This window comes from Artemia sp. Qi Xiang Cuo, chromosome 21, assembly GCF_049724085.1.
Source record: "Artemia sp. Qi Xiang Cuo chromosome 21, ASM4972408v1, whole genome shotgun sequence".
NCBI lineage: Eukaryota > Metazoa > Arthropoda > Branchiopoda > Anostraca > Artemiidae > Artemia > Artemia sp. Qi Xiang Cuo.
The window spans coordinates 35,481,174-35,504,098 of record NC_142814.1 but is presented as its reverse complement, the minus strand read 5'-3'; the positions used below and the strand labels follow the sequence as shown (position 1 = coordinate 35,504,098).

General features: G+C 34.3%; 1 protein-coding gene across 2 annotated transcripts in view; it reads left to right on the top strand.

Moving 5' to 3' along the window:
- Positions 1 to 22,925, top strand: part of whd (carnitine O-palmitoyltransferase whd) — a 123,585-nt gene that overhangs the window by 67,478 nt on the left and 33,182 nt on the right. For both annotated transcript variants that reach the window (XM_089107108.1, XM_089107107.1), the window contains exons 5-10: positions 614 to 780; positions 5,397 to 5,518; positions 8,908 to 9,109; positions 15,907 to 16,106; positions 18,579 to 18,783; positions 21,871 to 22,004. In XM_089107108.1, the coding sequence (XP_088963234.1) occupies positions 614 to 780; positions 5,397 to 5,518; positions 8,908 to 9,109; positions 15,907 to 16,106; positions 18,579 to 18,783; positions 21,871 to 22,004 (1,030 nt within the window). The remainder of the gene's footprint in view (positions 1 to 613; positions 781 to 5,396; positions 5,519 to 8,907; positions 9,110 to 15,906; positions 16,107 to 18,578; positions 18,784 to 21,870; positions 22,005 to 22,925) is intronic.

Below are 22,925 nucleotides of genomic sequence, written 5' to 3'. Positions count from 1 at the left end.
TACAAATCTGAAAACAGTGAGATGATTTTGTACATCAAGTAGTTAACCGTTGCATAACCTCACCTGATGAATACTTTATTTCTCCAGATAGATGTTACTCTCAGATTCAGTGGGTTTTTGAATACTTACAAGAGAGTGTACGCTCTTTTTTATACCCGAAGCCTGAATGCAATCGAGTGTTTCTCAGTATAGAATTTTTTTTGTTAGAATGGGAAGAGGGCGTGAAATTTTTCTTTTTAGGTAAGAGGACTATTTTTTCGATCCTCAAAAAAGAACATACGCTAGTTTTTTTTTCATGTCTATCTTCTGGCAGACCCTTCGGCTAGTTTCTTGTTGCTTTTGAAAATTTCACCAGGTTTTTATGCATGTATGTAATATGTGGTAGAATATGTTATACATATGGCTATTGACATTCATTTAGTATGAGTTTTTGACATTGACATTCATTAATTATGAATTAAGCATTGAATTCTAAGTATGAATTTAATAAAAACCGACATTGTATCTTACTTCTCAGTTTCTCTCTTGCGTTTTTCATGGAGTTCGTCAACTTTTTATCTGCGCAGCTCAAATGTATGTTGTTATTAATTATTTTATGCCCTTTTTTTTTTAGGTTGGATGTATGAAGAAAGGGGTACTGGCCGGAAAGTATCTTTACCCACTAAGTTATGGCTACTTGGACTTAAGATATTCAGTGGCTATAGAAGTCCTATGCTTTATTCTTTTCAAGGATCTCTTCCTCACTTACCGTTACCCAGTATTGATGAAACACTTACCAGGGTAAGTTCGACCTAATAAGGCTCTTATTTTGTAGTAAACGTAAATACGACTCTTTTTAATGCTACCCTCCCGAACTATGTTCTCTGTTTAGGCCGTTCCTACTCTTATTAACTAAAAAAAACAAGTTTTTTTAACTGAGGAAGTAAGGAGCGACATTAAAACTTAAAACGAACAGAAATTATTCCGTATATGAAAAAGGCTGTCCCCTCCTCAACGCCCCGCTCTTTACGCTAAAGTTTGACTCTGTCTCACAATTTTATTATTTTAAATAATAAAAAACTTTAGCATAAAGAGCGAGGCGTTGAGGAGGGGACAGCCCCTATCATATACGGAATAATTTCTGTTCGTTTTAAGTTTTATTGTCGCTCCTTACTTTCAGTTAAAAAAACTTGTTGTTTTTATTTAATTTCGGAACATTTTTGAATTAATGCAGCTTTGGTTTTGGCTTACCCTACATGAATAATTAAAACAAAATTCGCATATTAATTTTCCTTTCTTTGGCTAAATGGCTTTCTCGAAATTTTGTTCTGACGTAACTTACGAATTAACTTACGTAACGAATTTCTATATTCGTATGCTTTTATTACGTATATTAGGGAGTTCGCTCCCTAGTCAATACCTCGCTCTTTACGCTAGAGTTCGAATTTTGTTCGAATCACAAAGGCCGTTTATTCAGAATAAATAGCTCTTTTGAAAGTACTAAAAAAACTTTAGCGTAAGGACCTAGGTATTGTCGACGGAGCGAACCCCCTCATGTGCATAATAATATCTGCCTATTTTTAGCTCAAATATTAGTTTATATTTTTCATTGAATAAACTTGTTTTTTCTATATAGTTTCTGCTCGTTTTTTAAATAAAGCTGGGAAAGCCGGCGCCCCCTTCTAAGGAATGTCCTTTCCCCCAAGGAAATATCTTCTATGGAAAGATTCTTCACCATAGTCCCGTCACCGACCCCGATCCCCCACTACAAAAAAAAACCTCCTGAAAACGCCTGTATACTTCCCAATAACCAATACTATATATAAACAATGGGCAAAGTTTATAACTTTCAACCCTTCCCCCGGGAACAGTGGGGGATTAAGTCATCCTAAAAGATATTTTAATTAGATTTTCGACTATGCTGAACAAAAATGATATCTCAAAATTTTGATTGGGTGACTTCAGGAAAAAAATGAGCGTGGGAGGGGGCCAATTTGCTCTCCAATTTTTTTGGTCACTTAAAAAGGGCACTAGAACTTATAATTTTCGTTCGAATGAGGCTTCTCGTGATTTTGTACGACCGTTCGGTCGATATAACCACCCCTGGGAAAAACGAAAAAACAAATAAACAAGTATACATACTTCTTCAAGTAAAAAATTCAAAATTTGACATTTTTGCTGATATGAGTTCGAAAACGTTACAGTAGGGCTTTCTGATACATTGAATCTGCGAGCGTGATTATTATTGGGTTTCTATGACTTTTGTGGGCTGTTTCCCCCTTTTTTCGAAAATAAGGCAAATTTTCTCAGGCGCGTAACTTTTGATGCGTGAGATTAAACTTGATGATACTTGTTGAAGTTGTGGTCGGATTTTCAGCTAGGCGCCTGAAGCAGATACAAGAAAAAAGACCCTATTTTATAAGACCCTATGGGACCGTAAATGGAAATGATTAAATATAGTATGAATAACAGTAATTAACATAAAATAGAGTGCACAAATTGAACTGTTGATTTTCTGAAAGGGGCTATGTCTGTGTTGTTAATCAATATATTCAAGAGGAGGGAAGATGGATTATTAAAATTTAAATTTTTGTGGTGTACCAATATGCGCAAAATTACACTTCTAGTTTAAATTATAGCTTTTTAATTCAATCTGCGATGTTCAATTGATTAAATCATACTTTCAGTGTAAATGATGGTGCTTTAATGCAACTGGTAGGGTAAATTTCCTGGAAGGGTGTAAAGAGGGAGGCTTTGGATAGATTGGGTTGGCGTAGCTGTGTCGGCCTCAGGCAGCATTGTTGCGGCAGTGAGCTGGTAATAGCAGTAGTAGTAGTAATAGTTACTCAATTGGGAGATATAAATTACATTCTTGGTGTCGAGCGTGTGCTCTTTCTAGAATAACAGAGGAATGTTGATGGAAAATTTGTAAACACCATTTGGAAAAGTAGGGCAAGGTGGGAAAAAATAGAAGGGGTTCCATATAGAAGGTGTTTGGCGCAAACGTGATCTGTACTTCCTGAGAAAGGCTTCTTTATTTTACGAATTATATTATGAACATCCGAAACTGATACAGTAAACATTGATTTGACCCCTATCGAAAGTATCTTTTCGAGTGTGACTTTGGAGGGATTTTCTATTAGTGGGTATGGTTCTGAAAACTCTCTGGAGAAATGTTGCTCCCTTAGTTCGGGAGGGATATTAAATGACTGGTTGGGCTTTTGTTTTTGTTTATTTGTTAATTGTTTCCACAGAAGTCCTGGGTTATTAATAATCTTTTCAGAAAAATTGGAATAAATAGTAGCTCTATGTTTCTCTAGCTCTTAGTATCAGATAGTTAACTCTTAGTCTTAGTTAATAAAGTCTCAGTATCATAACATAATGAAATCTTGGCTAGGTCTTACCCGAACTTCTACAGAGCTATAACCTTTAGACTATTCTCGAGGATGGTTAACAGGTACGCTGTCAGCGTAATTGTTTTTTTTTGCGTTTAGAAATACTGTATAAAGTTAAATTCACTCTTTTACAGTGTTCTAGGATGGCCATTGTTCTACGCCGCCCATCATTTTGTTTAGAAATAATGTTCTACGCTTAAATGGTAATGGAAAGTCACCCCTCTTTCAATTCAATAATTTAGAAAAAATTTCACATAAGAGTAAAAATGCAACAATAAAAAATGTAAATAATGACATTTGGGCTGTTTATTCTTTCGTAAATGTCACTTGTTTAAAAACATTTTGTCGCGACTTTTTTTTTATTCTTTTTTACTTACCTAATGTTTAGCCAGTGTGGTGTTAGAACGACGACGTTATAATTGTGACAAAACGACTCTGTTAATGAAAACTTGGTAGTACATCATTTTCTTCTACTAAAAAGGATAAAATAATACGTTATGCAAAAAAAAACAACAAAAAACAAACAAACAAAAAAACATTTGTACATCTTGAGAACCAAATTCGAAATTTAAAAACAGATTAAACAAATTAAGTGTCTTCAGTTTAGGTGTAAGTGCTATAGTCTCTGTTTACCACAAGGCCATATATTGCATTTTGTACAATGACACTGGTTGTTTCTGTGAGGAAAAAAGGGTATTTTTTTACAATATTGACAATAACTTCGATATTTTTTGGTTAAATTGAAGACTTAAGTTAAAGGGAAGAGCTCTAACAACTATGCAATAAAGTGCTGCGCCTGCTGGATGATTTTGAAAAATGTGAACGTACAATGGATTGTTATCGCCATTTTAATATTTTAAATTTTGGGCAGTTGAGAGATTGTCAGACCTGTATTTTCGAGTATCAATGTTTAAATAAACTGCGCCTAATTATTTTTTTAGTCTAACTGCGCCTAATTATTTTAAATAAACTGCGCCTAATTATTTTTGTGATATTTAATCATCGAATTCTGCGTACCATTCTTATGATACAAGGAATTCCGCGGACCTAGTACAAGAGAGACGACACTCTGCTAGGTCTAGTTTTGTGTTTAGGCATGTGGTTGTTTCGGTTTGGAATAGTCTTCCGGAAAGCACTAGGATGGCTGAGAGTGTAGCCTCTTTTAAAAATGTGATAGAGAATTTCTTGATGAGTAAGGATGAATCTCTCTCTCTCTCTCTCTCTCTCTCTCTCTCTCTCTCTCTCTCTCTCTCTCTCTCTCTCTCTCTCTCTCTCACTATATCTCTCTATTTCTCTCTCTCTCTCTCTAGAATCGACAGAACTGTGATGAATAATAATAAGAAAAAGCAAATTTTGTGTCAAATTTTTATTTCATAATGCGAAGGGAAATACAATCTGCACAGGGAAGGTTGGGAATGGATTATGACTTTCATTAACAGACTCGGATGAACTTCTTCCTTTAGAAAATTCTTGGAAAAACAACATAATTCACAATTATGCTTTCTTTAAGCATTGTACCCTCTCTGCCCTTAAAAAGTCTTCCAGTTCCTCTATCTAAAGTTTAAACCACTTTTGGTGTAGCTAAGTAAAGGGTTTCAAGTTTAAGATTCAACCCAGATTAGTATCAAAACTATTTAGAAATGTGCATTTGAATACTAATAGGTGCTATAAAATGACCGTCTCTAAAGTGAAGCCTCCCTCCCCCCTATCCAGAAATTTGTTGAACTACGATTTTGAATTATGATTATTTTAGAAACAGAAATTATTTTACCGGTTTGGTTATCAAAAAGCTGGTGAAGTGAGTGAAATCCAAAATAACCCAAGATATCGCGCCCACTATACCCTATTTTATTTATGTTTTTATTTGTTAACATTGTCATTATTGTATTGTTGCTATGCGTCACTACTTTGATCACTGTTTTTAATAAGGAGGGAACTTGCAAAGAAAGTAACTCAAACTTTTAAAGTTTTTTTATGTGCCATTAGTTATCTCATCAAACTAAATAGTCTTACAATTTTTAGTACCTAAGAAGTGTCCGTCCACTAATGGATGATGAGGAGTACCATAGAATGGAACGTTTAGCGAGAGAATTCCGAAATGGCATTGCTAAAAAACTTCAGAGATATCTTATTCTCAAGCGCATGTAAGTTTTTGCAGCCATATTAATTTTCGGCTTAATTTTGTTATTTATATCTAACTCTAAAGTTTGCACCGAATGCGGATTTACAGGTTATCTCCTTCTGAGTTATAATTGGAACCAGGGGCGTCTTTTTTTTTGGGGGGGGGGGGGTGAAGGGGGGCAGTCCCCCCAATAATGTGGAGAAAAAACTATTATATATCCCATGCCTCTTGACTATCCGGCTATGGACGCCTCTTGCCTCCCCCCCCCCCCAATAAAAATGTTGGAGATTCACCCCTGGTTTGAACCCCGGCCAATAGAGTAGGTTAATTGATAGGAATCAAAGAATGTCTCCGTTTGTTAATCAGAAAGCTTAAAACTAACAGAACTTCTACGGTATGTTTTTTTAAGATTTATATCTTCAGATTTTTGGCTATTTTCTGTAAATATATATATTTTATTATATGTATTTTATATGTATATGATATATGTATATATATTTTCCGTATATAAATATTTCTTGGCCAGATGTTCCAAGAAGGATCGAGGGATATCAGACGCGTTTTTTCGAAGTAAAATATTTCCAAAAGGAAACACGAACAAAGGATTCGTGCAATCCAATTTGCTGGAGTTTATATGGTTTTAAACCATATAAACTTTATGTATATGTAATTATGTTACGTATAAGTATATGTGTTTTATGTATTGTATATAAAATATTATTTTTATGTTTATGTTATGTATATACTTTATGTTATGTATATGTATGTATTGTGTATATAAAGTTTATGTAGTTTATATGGTGCTGAAAGTCTACGTTTTTCCAAAATGTGTTATAACTCCTTTTCTCAAACACAAAAGTAACTAAAATTGGCTTTTAATATCAAAATCGTATCTATCAGAAAGGCAAAAAAATGTCTTGCTGTACCAACATATTTTCGTTGATAACAATTAGAACCATATCATATACGTTAATAACTATCAGAAGCATACGATCCATCCGATAACCGTCGGAACCACATCAACTACGTTGATCACCATCAGAAAACCCAAAACAAATGTGTTGGCCTCATCTCATGTGCCATGCATCCTGTTACCTACTGCCTTTCAAATTATCCCAGTCGACAATTTGCTGAGCAACGCAAGATTGAAAAAAAATTGAATCACAATTGAGGATAGAAGTCGTGCCAATACTGGGTTTCCTATAAGTTTCCATCCACAAAGATTCGAAAATGTTCTTATTTGTTCGTCATCTTCATAGAACAGCTTAATTTTGGCTTATTTTAGCCATAAAAAAGTTTTTATGCTTGTTCTATGCTTTTTTGCGTCCCTTAATACTTTTAGAGCCATTCTAAAGGTGAGCTCATTTCATCTATATGCCCTAAAAGAAGCCTCCGTGTGTATGCAGTAGAGGTTTTAGACCTTATAATCTGGGCGGGGGCAAGATATAGTATAGGAATGTAAAAATATAAATAAGAGGAATTTAATGTCGAATGCCAGAAATACTGGGTGGAGGCAGCCGCCCCCACCCCTATATAGACCTAGAACCGTCACTGTGTATATGGAATCTGTTAGATTACTCGGTAGAATATCCTCGCGCTGTAGATCCTCATATTTAGAGATGTTGCCAATTTTCAGAAGCCAAATTTAGTTTTCGACTGAAGGAGTAGAAGTGGAAGCTCTGGAATATTTTGATTTAGCCGAATTAATATGAAGATTATGTCAGTAAGGATCATTCATAGGAAGGTGGTGCATTAGCAGAAAAATCAAGAAGAAATACTTTCACCACGACACAATACATGTTAAAGAAGATTTATTTGTGTACATAAAATGTAGTTAAACTGAGTTATTGTACCCTTTTCAGCCTGATTAGATCTTACACATTCCTCTTGCTGCAAAGTAAAAGTAAGTGACTGTAATTTGTAAAGATAAAAGAACTGTATGTACTTTCCAACTTTGTTCTTTTGGTAGAACTGGGATCTCTTTGTGTAGTCAGACCAACAGTGACGTCAATCATGGGGTAGAAGGAAGGGAGGGGGAATTTGATCTCCTCGTTTTGAGAAATGCTCTTTGGAGTATTTGCATTAAAAATCCCTTTTCTTGGTGCTCATTATTGAGAAAATTTGGAAATATAACAAAGTTGACCCCGTTAGTTTTCGAAAAATCCGTTTACACCCCCCCCTCTCTCTGCATTTTTGTGAATTGACGCCATTGCAGCATAATATAAATTAAAAAAAAGTGAAAATGTAAAAACAAATGTGGCTCCTCCAGTTTGATAAGAGTGGATGCACCGTAAATTAAGAAAACAAGCGATAATTTTACAAAGAGTAAAGAATGGACGCAAAATTGACGAATCCACAATTGTGACAAATGGAAAGTATTTTACTTTAGCCCAGTGTAAAGTAAAAAAAAAGAGTAAAATGTATTAACGCGTTTTGTTTATAGTTTGTATTTTTAGTGATTCGTCTTTGTCTTCTCCTATTATTTTTGGTCCTTTTTCCTATTGTTTAATTTCTAGAGCCTGTGGTAATCCTTGTTTAAATGGAGCTAAGCCCTGTCCTGTAGAATGGGCTCAACCATCCTAAAGTAGTTCCAACTTAAAGGAGAACTTATGCAAATACGATAGAATGTACAACTTTAGAGGGGGGGGGGGGCGGTTACAGCTCCCTATAAGCTCTCTTGGTAGCCCTGAATAGATAATTTCTCCAAAATCATCAGGTAACACTTTCTTGGGCAAATCCTTTGGACTGGTAAACCTAATCGTAAGTTCCTCTCTTAAGATGCAACGACTAGAAAATAAGAAGATACATAGAGGAAAGCGGAATCACGTTTTGTGTCAAGGTTTAGTGAGCAGCCTTGTTCAACTCATATTGAACTATCCTAATGTGAAAACACTGATAAGTTTTCAAACCCGCTCACACGGTGGATTCACATAAAAAGGATATATGAAATGTATCGCTTAAATTAAAAAAAAAAGAGGAAGAAAATCCAAGCTCCGTAAACGTGTCACTCCAATATCATTGCTGTTCTTTTTTTCCTTCTTTCGCCCTGTTTCTGCTACTTGTAGAGTGGTATTCGGGATTTAACTACACTTAAATCATTAATTCTATTTTAAATATATGCTAATTTTCAAATATAGAAAAACAGACAATAAGGTATGGATAGATAATTGCAGCTAACTTAAAATATCTGAAAAATAAAAGTACCGGAAAACGAATTGCTAAATAAAATTAAGAAAAAAGCGCATAATTCCAACCATAAACGATGCTCCATTGCTACATGAAGATGCTCCTCACGACAACATTGTTTCTAAAACTATAGCTTAGTAGGCTACAATAAAATCTATTGTTCAGAATCTATTGTCAAAATAGTATCAACCATCCCAGGTTACAGCTGTTTCTTTTTCTTTTTAGGTGGTCCACTAACTATGTTTCCGATTGGTGGGAAGAATATGTTTATCTCCGTGGAAGATCGCCTATTATGGTCAATTCTAATTTTTATGGCATTGATGCCATTCTGCGCCATCCCTCTTCAATACAGGCTGCGCGGGCTGCTAACATTGTCTACTCTGCTATGATGTTCAGGAGATCATTGGAACGTCAAGAAATTCAACCGGTAAGAATTTTAAAACTTAACTGTAGCGTCTATCCTATTAGTTGTAAATGAGGTTATCTATAAAAAGATTCGTATAAAAGGAGTAAGGGGATCAGAGCCCTTGTATTATTAGACTCCAACTGTCATTAAAGTTACTTATAGAAACCTGATATCATTTAGACGTATTGTAGAAAATATGCAGGTAGAACGAAGATTGTATATTGCTAGTAGACTCCTATTAGGGTGAGCAAGGGGGGGGGGGGAATGCCATCCAAGATCTGTAAATGTAGGTGCCACACCTCAACATATACTATGCTTGTTTTAATTTTGAATAGTGCTCCTTACTTTCAGCTGAAAAGACTTGTTTTTTTTTAAGTTTTAATTTCTTGCTGTTTTTCAAAACATGCCAGTAAATCCCCCTGGAGTGTTATGGAGTGAAGAGGTGTGTTCTCAAGTAAAAAAAAGATGCTACAACTTTAACAGGCCCATAAGGCAAATTATTAAAATGATGGATCGAAATAAGAATTATACCTTTGGAATCATCATGGTCGAAAGCTCTTTACTGGAGGTTTTCAGCCCTCTATCTTAAAAATTGAATGAAATCTCATTTTAGCTTGAGTAGCACTGATGTGTCTTTTTTTCTTACCCATAAAAGGAAAATACGCTTAGATAACACTTAAAATATTGACATCTAGTGTCTATAGGGGATAGACTCGTTATTATACTGAAAACAGAAAAAAAAGACTTATAGAGAAAGAAACCAACTAAAGCTATCGAGAAACCTAATGGATCATTCAGAAGGTAAGGAAAAATGAAACTTTCTCAAGGTACGAAAGTATTCTTTTAGGGAAGAAAGGATTTTCCTTCAATTGAAGAAGGGATTTCGAATATGATTTCATAGGACTTTTTTTCCACGCATCTTTTGCTATGACAGGTGATTTTATCCCATTAAACGAAAAACAAATCTATGGCGAAATAGTTCGACTAAAATTTAATTTTAGTCGACTTTTTTAATTATAGTCGATTTTAGTTCGATTAAGTTCGACTAAAATTTTTATTCTCTAAAGTCTCTACGTTTCACAAATCGCATTCTAACTTTTTAATGTATTTATGTTGCCTTTTTCAAGTATCGAACCATCAAATCAACCAACAGTCAAACCATCATTACTGTCAAAATTTGTTCTTGTGAAAAGTTAACAAATCAGCCCTTACCTCCTGAGTTTGATCCAAAGGATACCCCACCCTTGGACAAACGGAAGGCCCGTTAAAAGCAAAAAGACTGTGTATCTGAAATGCACATACTGAGACTTGATTGACGTTGAAACTTTTGTAAAAACCTTAAATAGAAACACTTCAAAGTATAAACTAGTTCACGTTTAAAATTCATGTTACTCTTAAATATGAATATAATTTATGTTGTTTTGGGTCTGTGCAATTTTCCTTTCATACTTTAAGGATTTTCTGTGCAAAACATAATAAGATACCTTGCAGGTGGATCTCAAATAGTATAGTTGCGTGAGTTCATAAAAAAGTAGAGAAGGTGACAGAATGTGTTTTTGAATATATAGGGGGGTGGGTGGCATATTTGTCGTTTTTTCAATTCTTTCAGTTCTGCCCCCTCCTCAGTTTCACCCCTGAAACGGTATCGGGGCAATATAAATGTTAGAGTCCATTGTAGTCGTTATTCAATATTATAATGATTAATAATCATTTTTTTTAGTGCTACTTAAATAATTATTATTTCAACAGTTTGACTGTTGTTCCATTAATCACAAAATTAGATAATAAAATAATCACATATTAAGAGGATGAGGTACCTTAAAATCATTTGCGAGCCTCAGCGTCGGTCGACCGTCACAAAGACAAATGGTCTATTAGCGAATTCTCCCAGGGTACTAGCCATCATCGAAATTTGTCGAGAACCTGTGGTTTGACTGTTAAATTTGACTGAAAAGAAAATGAAACTTTACGTGTTTTTCTTGGCAAACTTTTCAATCAAAGCGGGTGAGTGCGACCCCAGTACCCCGCCAGTATTGAGTGAAGTTAAAGATGCCATTTGCAGGCTCAAGAATAATAAAGGCCCGGATAGTATCCCTGGTAAACTACTTAAATTTGGTTTCACATTGCTGGAAATATACTTTATAAGATAGCTGTGTACATTTGGACACCGACTATTTCCCAAAAGCATGGGCAAAAGCGGTGATCCTATGGCTCCATAAGAAAGGCCCAGCAAATGCCTTTCAAAAATTACCATCCCATTAGTCTCTCTAGCCACCCAGCAAAAACCATAACAAGGAACCGAATCTGAGCTATTACATCAGTGATTATGAGGCGGGCTTCTCCCCAGGACGATCGGCGGAGATTTTTGTAGTGAAAAAACTTGTAGAAAAGCATATTGAGTTTGGTAGAGAAACTCTTCATCAGAAAAGATCTTTGATCTTGTGTGGTGAAACGGGCTGTGTTATATTCTAGCCCATTATGGTATGTCCGAAAATTTAATATATTTATCAAAAATATTTAAGAAAACTATTGCAGCCACATTCTGGCCCATAGGCTAGACAGAAGAGCTTGCAACAGCTTTGGGTTTGCTGCAAGCTACTGTCTCTCCAACTATCCAAGGTTGTTGTTTTTTTACGCACCATCCTGCCACTTATAGAAAACTAAGAAGGCCTGGCCATTAGGCAAGTCATTCTAGCGTATGCTGACGACCTCGATAAACTAGCTGAAATTATACCTGATATACTGGCCCAAACTTCCGAACTAGAATCTGCAGTAAACAGCTTTGACATGTCCATTAATCCAAATAAGATAAGAAAATTCATGCGCGTAACAAGAGATCCCAGCCCATCTCTCGTTCATACCATAGTAAGCGGCGAAATCATTAAATCGCTAATTCAGTTCGTATACCTAGGGAACCTGCTAAAATCAGACAACAGTTTCACGGACGACATGAAAAGAAGACTTGCTCTTGGAAGCACTAGCCTCAAGAGGTTGCTCGAATTTTGTAACGTTAAACATTTATCAATACAACAAAAGCTACGATTCTTTGTTTCCTTTATCGTTATTGTTACTGTGTACGCCTGCGAGACGTGGACGCTGAAACTGGAGGAAGAGTACAAAATTCGAAGCGAAATTCCTTCGCCGTATAACTGGTATAACATACCTCAACAGTCTCCAACCAAGGGTTCTAGGCGTTTAGCCCCCCCCCTCCCCGAAAAATACCTCCTACGGAAAATACCCCCTCTCCGTGGAATATACCCCCCCCACGGAAAATACCCCCCCCCCCCGCGGAAAATACCCCCCCCCCCCCAAGGAAAATACTCTACGGCAGCCGCTTTCCTTGCAGACCAAGGAAGAGATGACGAGACAATTTTGGTAATAATCTCGTGTAACTTTTAAAGCAATCGGATGACCGCACATCATAGGAACAGCTGATCCGCCAACATGTAAAGGTGATGGCCCCAATGCGACCCACGAGGACGTCTAGGACAAAAGTAAATAATACTGACCCATTTTCTTATCGATTTAATAATTGGCCATTAGATAAAAGAACCAAAACTGATTTCCATAGGCTTAAAATTTAAATGCTAAATTTAAAGTTAGTATTTAAAATTTCTTTTGTATATTTTAGCTAATGAGTAATAAGTTTTGTACCTATAAATGATAAAAACACAACAAAAAACAACTAGGGATCTGAGTGCCCTTAGACGGAAGCTCCAGCCCCCTATTTACATGAATATGAAATTCCTCATTTTTTCGATTAGGTTAGTCAAGGAGCTGTGCACATCTGGAAATGTGGTAAAGGTCAACGTATAATCCAATGAGAAACATGAATATTTGAAAATAGTGAGAAACGTGAACAGCTCTAGAAATAAGCTGGGTGGCTGCAATGAACATGAGTAGAGCTCCACCCAATCAGTGTTTAGTTCTAAAAATGTTGATGCCAGGTGTACAGATTATATAGCCTGGAGGGTGCTTCCGGCCCTCTGACCTTCCAGTTACGATCTATATATATATATATATATATATATATATATATATATATATATATATATATATATATATATATATATATATATATATATATATATATATATATATATATATATATATATATATATATATATATATATATATATATATATATATATATATATATATATATATATATATATATGTAACTGTATTTGGTGTTTAGTTTTAAATTTTTACGGGCAAAATGTAAGATTGTCAATCTCTTACAGAAAAAACAGAACAAGGTAAATAAAATAAACAAGAATGGAGTAGGCAATTTCACTTGTAGAAGAAGAATCTAGAAAAGGATGATATTGCTTTCTTTATTAATGGTCCAACGAGTATGTACTCTAAAAAGGAGCAACCCTCACGTGTTCCCTCAACATCAATGAAAAACGACTAAAACCGACATAATAAGCGCAAATCTCTAACGTAATCAAGTTTTGTATCATCCCATATAAGGAAAATCCTATTTGATGAATTATATGGAGAATAGTTTTGAATTTTTAACTTATAGTTTTATTTGCAAAACCTTAAACCACTTACAAAATTGCGAAGAGGTGTTCGGTGAATACGGTCTATTCACTCTCCGCCATTTAGACTCGAATGATTTTATTACAAAAAGAGTCTATTTGGTCTATTTAGACGTTACAAATAAGACGTAGATAATTTCGGAGACCACACTGCCTTTCCATGACGATAAATAAAAGTTCAAATAGGGATAAAATCCTTTTAATAGACAGTGGTGATGATAACAGTGATAGAAATTCCACAAAAATACTAGATATTTCGGTCACATATGCAGTGACCGTTATCAGTAGTAAAACTAAACTAAAACAATTTAAAACAACGGTTTATATACAAAATCAAGTAAAACTACATATTGTTTAAATCTCTAATTCTTTTCAAAGCAAAGGCGGAAGCTAGCCTATTTGACCTTCTTGGATTCGGCTCATTAGCCTTCAATGATATAACACTTGGACAGAGGTCAACTACATTGGGTGAATTGAACTTTACTCTTTCAGATTTTAATAAATTATCGTAAATAGAATTTAGCCCCAATGAGGTTAGATCCTTCCCAGAATTTAGAAAACTACCCAAAGTATTATTACTCTTTAAGGTACGTAACTTCTGGGAAGGATCTAACTTCATTGGGGCAACAAAGTGGGGTCTAACAGATCCCATGTACTTGTGGAAACTCATATGTGGGAAGTACTAACCAGAATTTAGAAACGAGACTGTTACAGCATAAAGATTCTATTTCTTTGGCTTTAAAGCAAGATTCTAAGTCTGAAGATTTTACTTTAGCCGTTTCAGAACATATTTTCAATTTTCCAGATCATTTTATTTCGTTCGATAATGTCTCTTTGATTTCTAGGGATCGGGGTTTAAAGCAAAATTTTCGTGAAACTTTTGAAATAAAGAAAATCTTATTCAGGAACATTGCTTTGAATCGTGAGACAGGTAAATTTGGGCTAAATTTTATCTACGATAATTTATTAAAATCTGACAGAGTAAAGTTCAATTCACCCAATGTAGTTGAGCTCTGTCCAAGTGCTATATTATTGAACGCTAATGAACTGAATCCAAGAAGGTCAAAGAGGCTAGCTTCCGCCATTGCTTTGAAAAGAATTGGAGAATTAAATAATATGTAGTTTTACTTGATTTTGTATATAAACTATTGTTTTAAATTGTTTTAGTTTAGTTTTACTACTGATGACGGTCACTGCATATATGACCGAAATATATAGTATTTTTGTGAATTTCTATCACTGTTATCATCACTGTCTATTAAAAGGATTTTATCCCTACTGGAATTTTTATTTATTTGACGTTACAAGCTCTGTAACCAAGATTTCATTTTGGGCGAGGTCTATCTATTAATAGTAATCTTTTGTTTTACCACAAAAGCCTTAGAAATTATATATTTTATACTGTTTAAACTTTTCCATGGAGGGAGGTACCTGAATGCTCGAACTCTCCCCAGAATACGTGACTAGAGGTGGTCGAAGCAAGGTATTAATTCCATTTTAGTTGAAACCCAACTAATCTACTTAAAGTGAATTTCTCCTTGAAATTCTGCTGTTTTATGTTTTTTAATGAGTTGTAGATGTATTTAAGTTTGCTGTGTAAATTGTTATTATTTCACATATTTTCTTTGGTAAATAGTAATGATCCGTAGTGCATTATCATTTTAAACAGCTTCATATGAACACATTTTTCCTAATTTTAAGTATTTGAAAAAACAATAATATTTTTACAAAATATAGAACCGCATTTTCAAGGGGCTTCTGAATATCATAACTCCCCAAACTTGACTAGAGGGGGTCGAAGAAAGGGATTAACTTTATTTTAGTTGAAATCCAAGTAAGCTACTTAAAGTGAATACATTTCTTCTTGAAATTCTGCTGTTTTATATTTTTTCATATATTGTTGATGCATTCAAGTTCGGTGTATAAATTGTTATTATTTCACCTATTTCCTTTGGTTCGTAATGAACTGATATTCCAAACAGCTTAGTAAGAACGCATTTTTCCAAATTTTAAGTATTTGAAAAAACTGTAATATATTACAAAAAGTAGATAAGTAGTTGGCATTGGGTAGATTTTTCTGTACCACCTTTGATCCTTGGAGCCTTTGTACCTAAATGTATCTACTCTGAATTGTGGATTGGAATGAGTAATTATATCATAATTTTTCTGGTTTCTGATTGTTGCAGCAGCCTATCAAATATCTTCAAAATTGAAAATCTATGTTTTCCAACTAGGCTTGTCACAGTTATCTACTATTGCTATTTTTTTCAGATAATGGTCCAGAATATAGTTCCACTCTGTTCGGCACAGTATGAACGTATCTTTAACACAACACGTATTCCTGGGCTTGAAACGGATAAGATAGTTCATCTTCCTGATAGCACGCATATTGCTGTTTTCTGCAGTGGAAAATTTTGGAAAGTTAACCTCTACCATAAAGGGAGACTGATGAAGCCGGCTGAACTGGAAATGTAAGTAACTTCTGATGGTCCAAGTCTTTTTCTAGTAATATTTATTTTTTTGGATTTCCAGGGAAACTTGAAATGAAAACTTTTTTCTTAGCCTAAAAGAGTTTACTTATTCTGTTAAAATGTTTGCATGAAGGATGGAAGTTTTGTTTTTTCCTAGAAGAAAAATTTAACTTCCAGTTTTATGAGGATTCTCGAAAATTCGAATTGAGAGAATAATAATTTTTGACTAGACAACAATTAAGACAAATAAAAGTGATTTATCTTGTTCAACGTGCAAAAAAAGGAGAAAGACGCTTTTTTCGTAGAAAAATGAAAATTTTGTAGTGCTAAGGCTCTTTAGAAAGTTTTAATATCATTATTTTAATGTCATTATTTTTTCTAAACAGTTAAGGGCTCTTTTTTAGCGTATGGAAAATTAAAAAAAAAGTCTTCTTTTAGTCTCTATGATTTTTAAGAGAATTTGAGCAGGAAATTTCTTTATTTTGAACTTTAAAAGAGCCCCAATTTATCTCTTAAACGAAATAATGTATGAAATCAAGGAAATTTGTATTTTTAGCTATAAAAGAGAAAGAAAAAGAGTTAAATTTTAACTCATTTGGCAAACCCTAATGCAGTTGATTAATTAATTTAAATTTAAGAGAGTGCCAACAAAATTGTGAGGCAAAAACAACACTTGTTGTATTATTGAACAAAGATGGTCTTATTTTTTAAACCTATAAGTGAATCACTAAATTTTCCACTTAGAGTGAAAGATTGGGTGAACCAAGAGGTGAAACAAGCCACGAAAAAATTGGCCACGAACGAACTGGCCACGAGCAAAACCAGCCAACGAATAAAAAAAATTGGTTACAAATAAAAGAAATGCTAATTTTTCCCTTTTTCACGTACTCTGAACATTCTCTTGGAGAAAAACCTAGCTATTAAAGCTAAGTCAGCTAGATCAAATTAAATCAAACACGGAAAAATGTATTTTTCATGCCACAAATTTTATCAGAGGAATGAGAGGTTTCATGGACTCCCTCTCCCACAAGTCAAGAATGATCTGTATCTTGTTTGATATACTTACGTAGCCGTATAAAAAAAGGACGAGGGAGTAATATCTCGCAAACACAGTGGCCATGGACTTGGCCCATCCCTTCCAATCTGTCTGTTTGGAAATGTTGAATTTCAGGGATGGACAAATGTGCAATTCCCGTTGCGATGGTGCACCGCCCTTCTGGAAAATAGTGACTGGTTGTTCTGGTGCAACATATTAAACCAGAATGTGGGGGTAAAGATCTGTGGTAATTGTTGTCTCGTTGGAGAAAAATCAACCAATTATTCGATTGCAAATGGTTCAACCAAGATGTTAATTTTAGTCATTGAGGTTAAGTGCCCTAGTCATATTGCGATATTCTAATCCCAGGTTCTCATATAATATCTGTTCAGTTTCTCCGAAACGGATTTTTTTTTCTTTACTCGAGCCATCTTGCCTGAGGAGGAAGTTTAGAAATCCGTTCCATACCGTTGAGTACAAACTGATTTCGTTATGGATTGTCTTTTGGGTCAAATGCCAGCAATAAATGTACATTATCAGCTTGCAGTTGTAATTTCTTCTGGAGGACCATGTCTACTGATAAAACATTCTATAAACAATTATTAAAATAAATTAAATCTTATTAAAATACCTCATTAACAGCCTTTTTAATATTTTTTTAAGCTTTTTATTGTTTTTTTAGTTGTTTCTTCTATTCTAGATCCATATAAGTAATTTTTATCAAATATGCAAAAAAAAAACATGTTCAAATATCCAACCTTTATGAAACTTAATTTCAAAACAAATTAAAGGTCTTTTTCGACTTGGTAATTTTATAATTCCAGATTTGTATTCTTTTTATTCGCCTAGAAATGGGAGAAAGAGGTTCCTTGGATGGTTCTATAGTATTTCCCCGACCCTCTCCACTGTGTGTAGGCAAGCCGTATAAGGTGTCTGAAAGGCAAAAGTATTACCTTTTCTTTGCGATTTTTATGTTGAAATTGGCTATTCTGTAAAGATAACAATGACATAAGTGTTTACAGGACGGAAAAAACTAAAATATTTTTAATGATTTTTGATTTTATTAACGAACAATTAATTCTATCAAAGAACATCTTTTAAAACATTTGTTTAGAAATAAAACATTTTGGTATCTGAACAAATGAACCAAAGAGGATACAGATACGCAGCAATGAATTCAACCAACCCGTAAAATATTCTGGGGTTAAAATATAGGCTGCAGACTTCAATATCTTTTGGGCTACTGTTGGTCAGTGAGACTGCAGGTAGTTGCTTATAAGCATAAAAGATTCATCTCCTTTTTTGTTTGAATTGGAACTTCAGGCTGTGCCATAAAGGGATTTTTTATGTATCAAAATCTATTTATTCGTTGATTAGGCTGGGTAGCCTAACACGTTTTGGTAAACTTAACATATGACGCGTTTTTTTCTTTTTAGTGTTTTCCAGAAAATCCTTGATGACACCTCTGCCCCAGAAAAAGGCGAAGAAAAATTGGCAGCTCTAACTGCCGGTGAGCGTACTACATGGGCACGGGCAAGACAACAGTTCTTCTCCAAAGGAATGAATAAAATCTCTCTCGACGCCATTGAAAAAGCTGCCTTCTTCCTTAGCTTTGACGATGAAGACTACAACTATGATCCTGTAAGTCTAAATCGTTATTGTAATTTTTTTTTTTTTTTTTAATGCTGGAATAAGATGCGTTGCTCAACGGGCTCGAGGCCTTACTTTTGGTCCTTTAGTTTTGTTAGATTGGATTTCTGCTTATGATTGGTTTCAGTAAAGTTCAAGATGTTTATCTGTTAAAATGAGCGTATAAAGCCTCTAATTTATGAGAGCTGTTTTCATATATGTTGCCCCTTGCCCCAGGGCTGCAGATATTTTTTTAAAGTAATAGCAATTAAAAAAACCAAAAAAAAAAACAGCAGAGACAAAATCAATCGGTAGCACACCAAAAGTGTCGCTTGCGAGGGTGTGCTACTAACAAAAAAAAAGGAAGAGTGAATCCCTGTACTGAAAAAAAACTTACATAAATAATCCATACACAATAAAACAACATAATATCATGATCCCGAAGCAAGAAAAAAACAATAAACAATTATTGTCAATTTTAATTCAATCAATCTCAGTCTGTTTCGAAGGTATACATACCAAGCAAACCTTGTAGCTCAGATTTAAATTGACTAATTGGTAATTCCTTGGTATTTGGGACAAGCTTATTTCACAGCTTAGCCCCTCTATAAATAACTGAAAAAGCAGTCCTACTAGAAACTAGGCGAGGAACCTCAATATCTCCACTTGTTCGAGTTCCGTGACAATGAACATTAGACCTTTCTCAAAATATTCCCATAAAACAGTGTGGAATGCAGCCATTACAATACTTATACACAAAGGTCAGGGTATACAAATCACGTAATCCAGCTGGATGCATTACATTAATTATACTATACATTGACCTTACAGATTCCCGGTTCCCTATTCCACAAAATGATCTAATGGCATTATTGTGCAGTACACGTATTGGGCAAATTATTGAGGGGAAAGTATCAAGCCATAGAGACGAACAGTACAAAATATACGGATGTATCAGAGAAAAATATTCTAACCGTAAAACATATGAAGGAAAAACAAAATATACGGATGTATCAGAGAAAAATATTCTAACCGTAAAACATATGAAGGAAAAACAAAATATACGGATGTATCAGAGAAAAATATTCTAACCGTAAAACATATGCACGATAAATATAATATACGGATGTATCAGCGAAAAATATTCTAACCATGGAACATATAAACGATAAATTAAATGTACGGATGTATTAGAGAAAATATTCTAACCGTAAAACATATGAAGGAAAACAAGTTTTAATTTACGGATAATCCTAATTCCACGACAGTATGTGACTTGTAGCTCTTAATGGTACTTAAACGATAAATTTTCATCATGATTGGTTTCCTTTGCATTTTTTGGCCTTTCCACCGTTGTGATTGAAATGACTATCTATCAATTTTTATCTGACGTCATTTGTGTTGAGAAGGGGATCTAGGGCATTGAAGGGGTACAGGTTGTCTTCTGTTTGGCTTTTCAGCTATTACTGAGGAAAGCTTTTAAGTACAAAGTAAGTCTAATTTCAGGTATTTCTCCCTCTAACTACACGGTAGAGGAGGGGGTAAGAGAAAGCATTCCAAGACTTTAAAATAGTTAGTTATATTTGATTAATATATATTTAATAATTATATATTTATTTCTGTTATATATTTAATTAATTATATTTATTTATATTATATACTTAATAATTATATATTTGATTTATATTATTTAGTTATTATATTTATATTGGTTATCTATAATAGTCATATATTAGGACTTATATAATTGTAGCAGTATTGGATTCTTCTTGAACCTCACTGTTGATTCAAACTAAGGTTTAGAATTTTGAGTTTTTGAACTTATAACTCTGACCATTTGTGGATGATTTCCAAATTTAGCATAAAGATTTCATCTTTTATGTAAGCTATATAAACGTGGAAACATGGTTATAATCCAAATCTTAATGTAGGGATATTGATTCTACAATTGTTCACATACAATAACAAAAGCTCTGTAATTAGAGTATGATTTATTTTAATGAGAGTGAAAGTAATGATAAAAAGTAAAATGTATATAAATTATATAATTTACGTATATATATAAATATATAAATTTACGTAAAATTATATAAATGTATATAATTTTAGTTTGAATAGGAAATATTTCTTTGTGTGTTAAAATCATAAATCAGTCCAGGTTTGACTCGTGTATGCTTGGGTTTCGGGTTTTATGGAAAAGTGTTTGAGACCCTATTACAGAGCTACCGCCAAGTCTACATTCTCAATGAAAAACCAGAAACTTGGCTAAGTCAGAAAAATAGTCAGAAATTTGGAGAAAAGTCAGGGTTTTTTTCTCCTTTTAGGCAAGCCCACTACTTGAAACAAACCAAAATTCTGTGCTTTTGGTCGTGAAAGGTGTACATTTTGTCCGATTTCATTTTGTCATTCTGACTGATGCTGTTCTTTTAATGTTTTTTTTTCTGATTTCTGAAGAAATTGAACAAGAAGTGGTAGTTTTCACAAACATAACCTACTATCTTTTTACCTGTAATTGGTCTTTTTTCATAAGTGTTATTTTTATTTTGCAAGTAAATGAAGATAAAAGAAAAACGAAAATTGTAATCAACACTACTGATAATGAAATGGACTGGGATAAGGAAACCTTTTTGTAGTTTTGGCTTAATATCCCTCTGAAATTAAGCTATTGGTTAATGTCTTCTGACGTAGGCCTACTGAACTTATTTTTTTCTTTGACAGAAAGCACCTTGACAAGTCAGTTTTAGTCAGATTTTCCGACCATACAAGTCAGAAGTCAGATATTTTTTTTCTGAATTTCTTTGGCTGTAGCCCTGCTATTGTGAAATCATAACGTAAAATATGTATTCACTTAGAGTTAAAAACGTAAAAGTACGCGATACCATAGTACGAATAAATGAGCTGTTAATGACCCAAGGAAAATGTGTTAATGTAAATTTCTAAGAATTTGGAAAAACGTCAACTTTATGTTGGAAAGCCGCTTTTACTGTTATTTATACAGATACCCAAAGTGCCTTCAATGAGCCTTTTAAGAGAAAATACGTCTCACCAAGTCTCCGAAATAATTACATTTTTAAAAATGAGAGGAATTTCATATTGCAGAAAGATCGCTCCAAATTGGACCATTATGGTCGAGTTTTGTTACACGGAAAAGGGTATGACCGTTGGTTTGATAAAAGCTTCACGATTTGCATTGGAAAGAATGGCAAAATTGGATTTAATGCTGAACATTCTTGGTAAGTTAAATGCTTGGAAGTATTAATTTATAGTACACTACAGACACCATGGTTTTTGAGAGCTTTATTTGCGTTTTCCGCACCAAAAAATAGGGTTTCCTAGGGTTTCTTCCCTATCTTCTTTAAAAATGTATATTTCCTAAGAAAATCCAACAGTCTTTCCAAATGAATGGTGTTTACCTGATCATTTATTGCAATGATCTTTGTTTTGGTGTTTTTCGCTATCGGTCATCCATAGATTAAAGTCAGTTATTAGCGGTTTTGAGGTTTTAAGTTTTTTTTTGCAGTTAAATGGCTCAATAAGATCATGTAATTTAGGGCAATTACAAATTAGATGGTATTAGTGTAGAAATCCATTTTCAAACTTTTAGAGCGTGCACTTCAAAGTACTTTTTTTTTTTTTCTGGTAGCTGGTAGAGATTCAGCTTTGTCCAAATATATAGACATATTTTATTAAACTTACTATTTTTAGCGCTAAAAGCACTAATACCGAGGGTTTTTACAAATACGACAAAGTTAAATAACAAATACGACAATAAAAAATGAGTAAAACCATATTACATTTCTTAGGATTTGTTGACCATGTCTGTAAAAAAAAGGGGACAAAGGAATGCTGGTAGCGAGTCGTACGGCATGTCACTGGGTTGAGCTTGTATTGTCTCCGGGTACGGGACGTAACGAGGGCTAGCGGGGCCAGGATCGTCCTGTGTTTGCTGCTACGGAGCAGGAATTGGCCTAACTGTAAAACACGTCTCTGCCGGCGGTTAAAAAGCGACTCGAGGCCAAGAACCTTAAGCGCATTGTCATAAGTAGTGAAGGCCTGACCCAGCATAAACTTACAAGCTTGTATTTGGATAGTTACGATATCTTGACACTTTTCAGCACTCAACTGTACAATAGGGCCCCAAACTGGGCACGCAT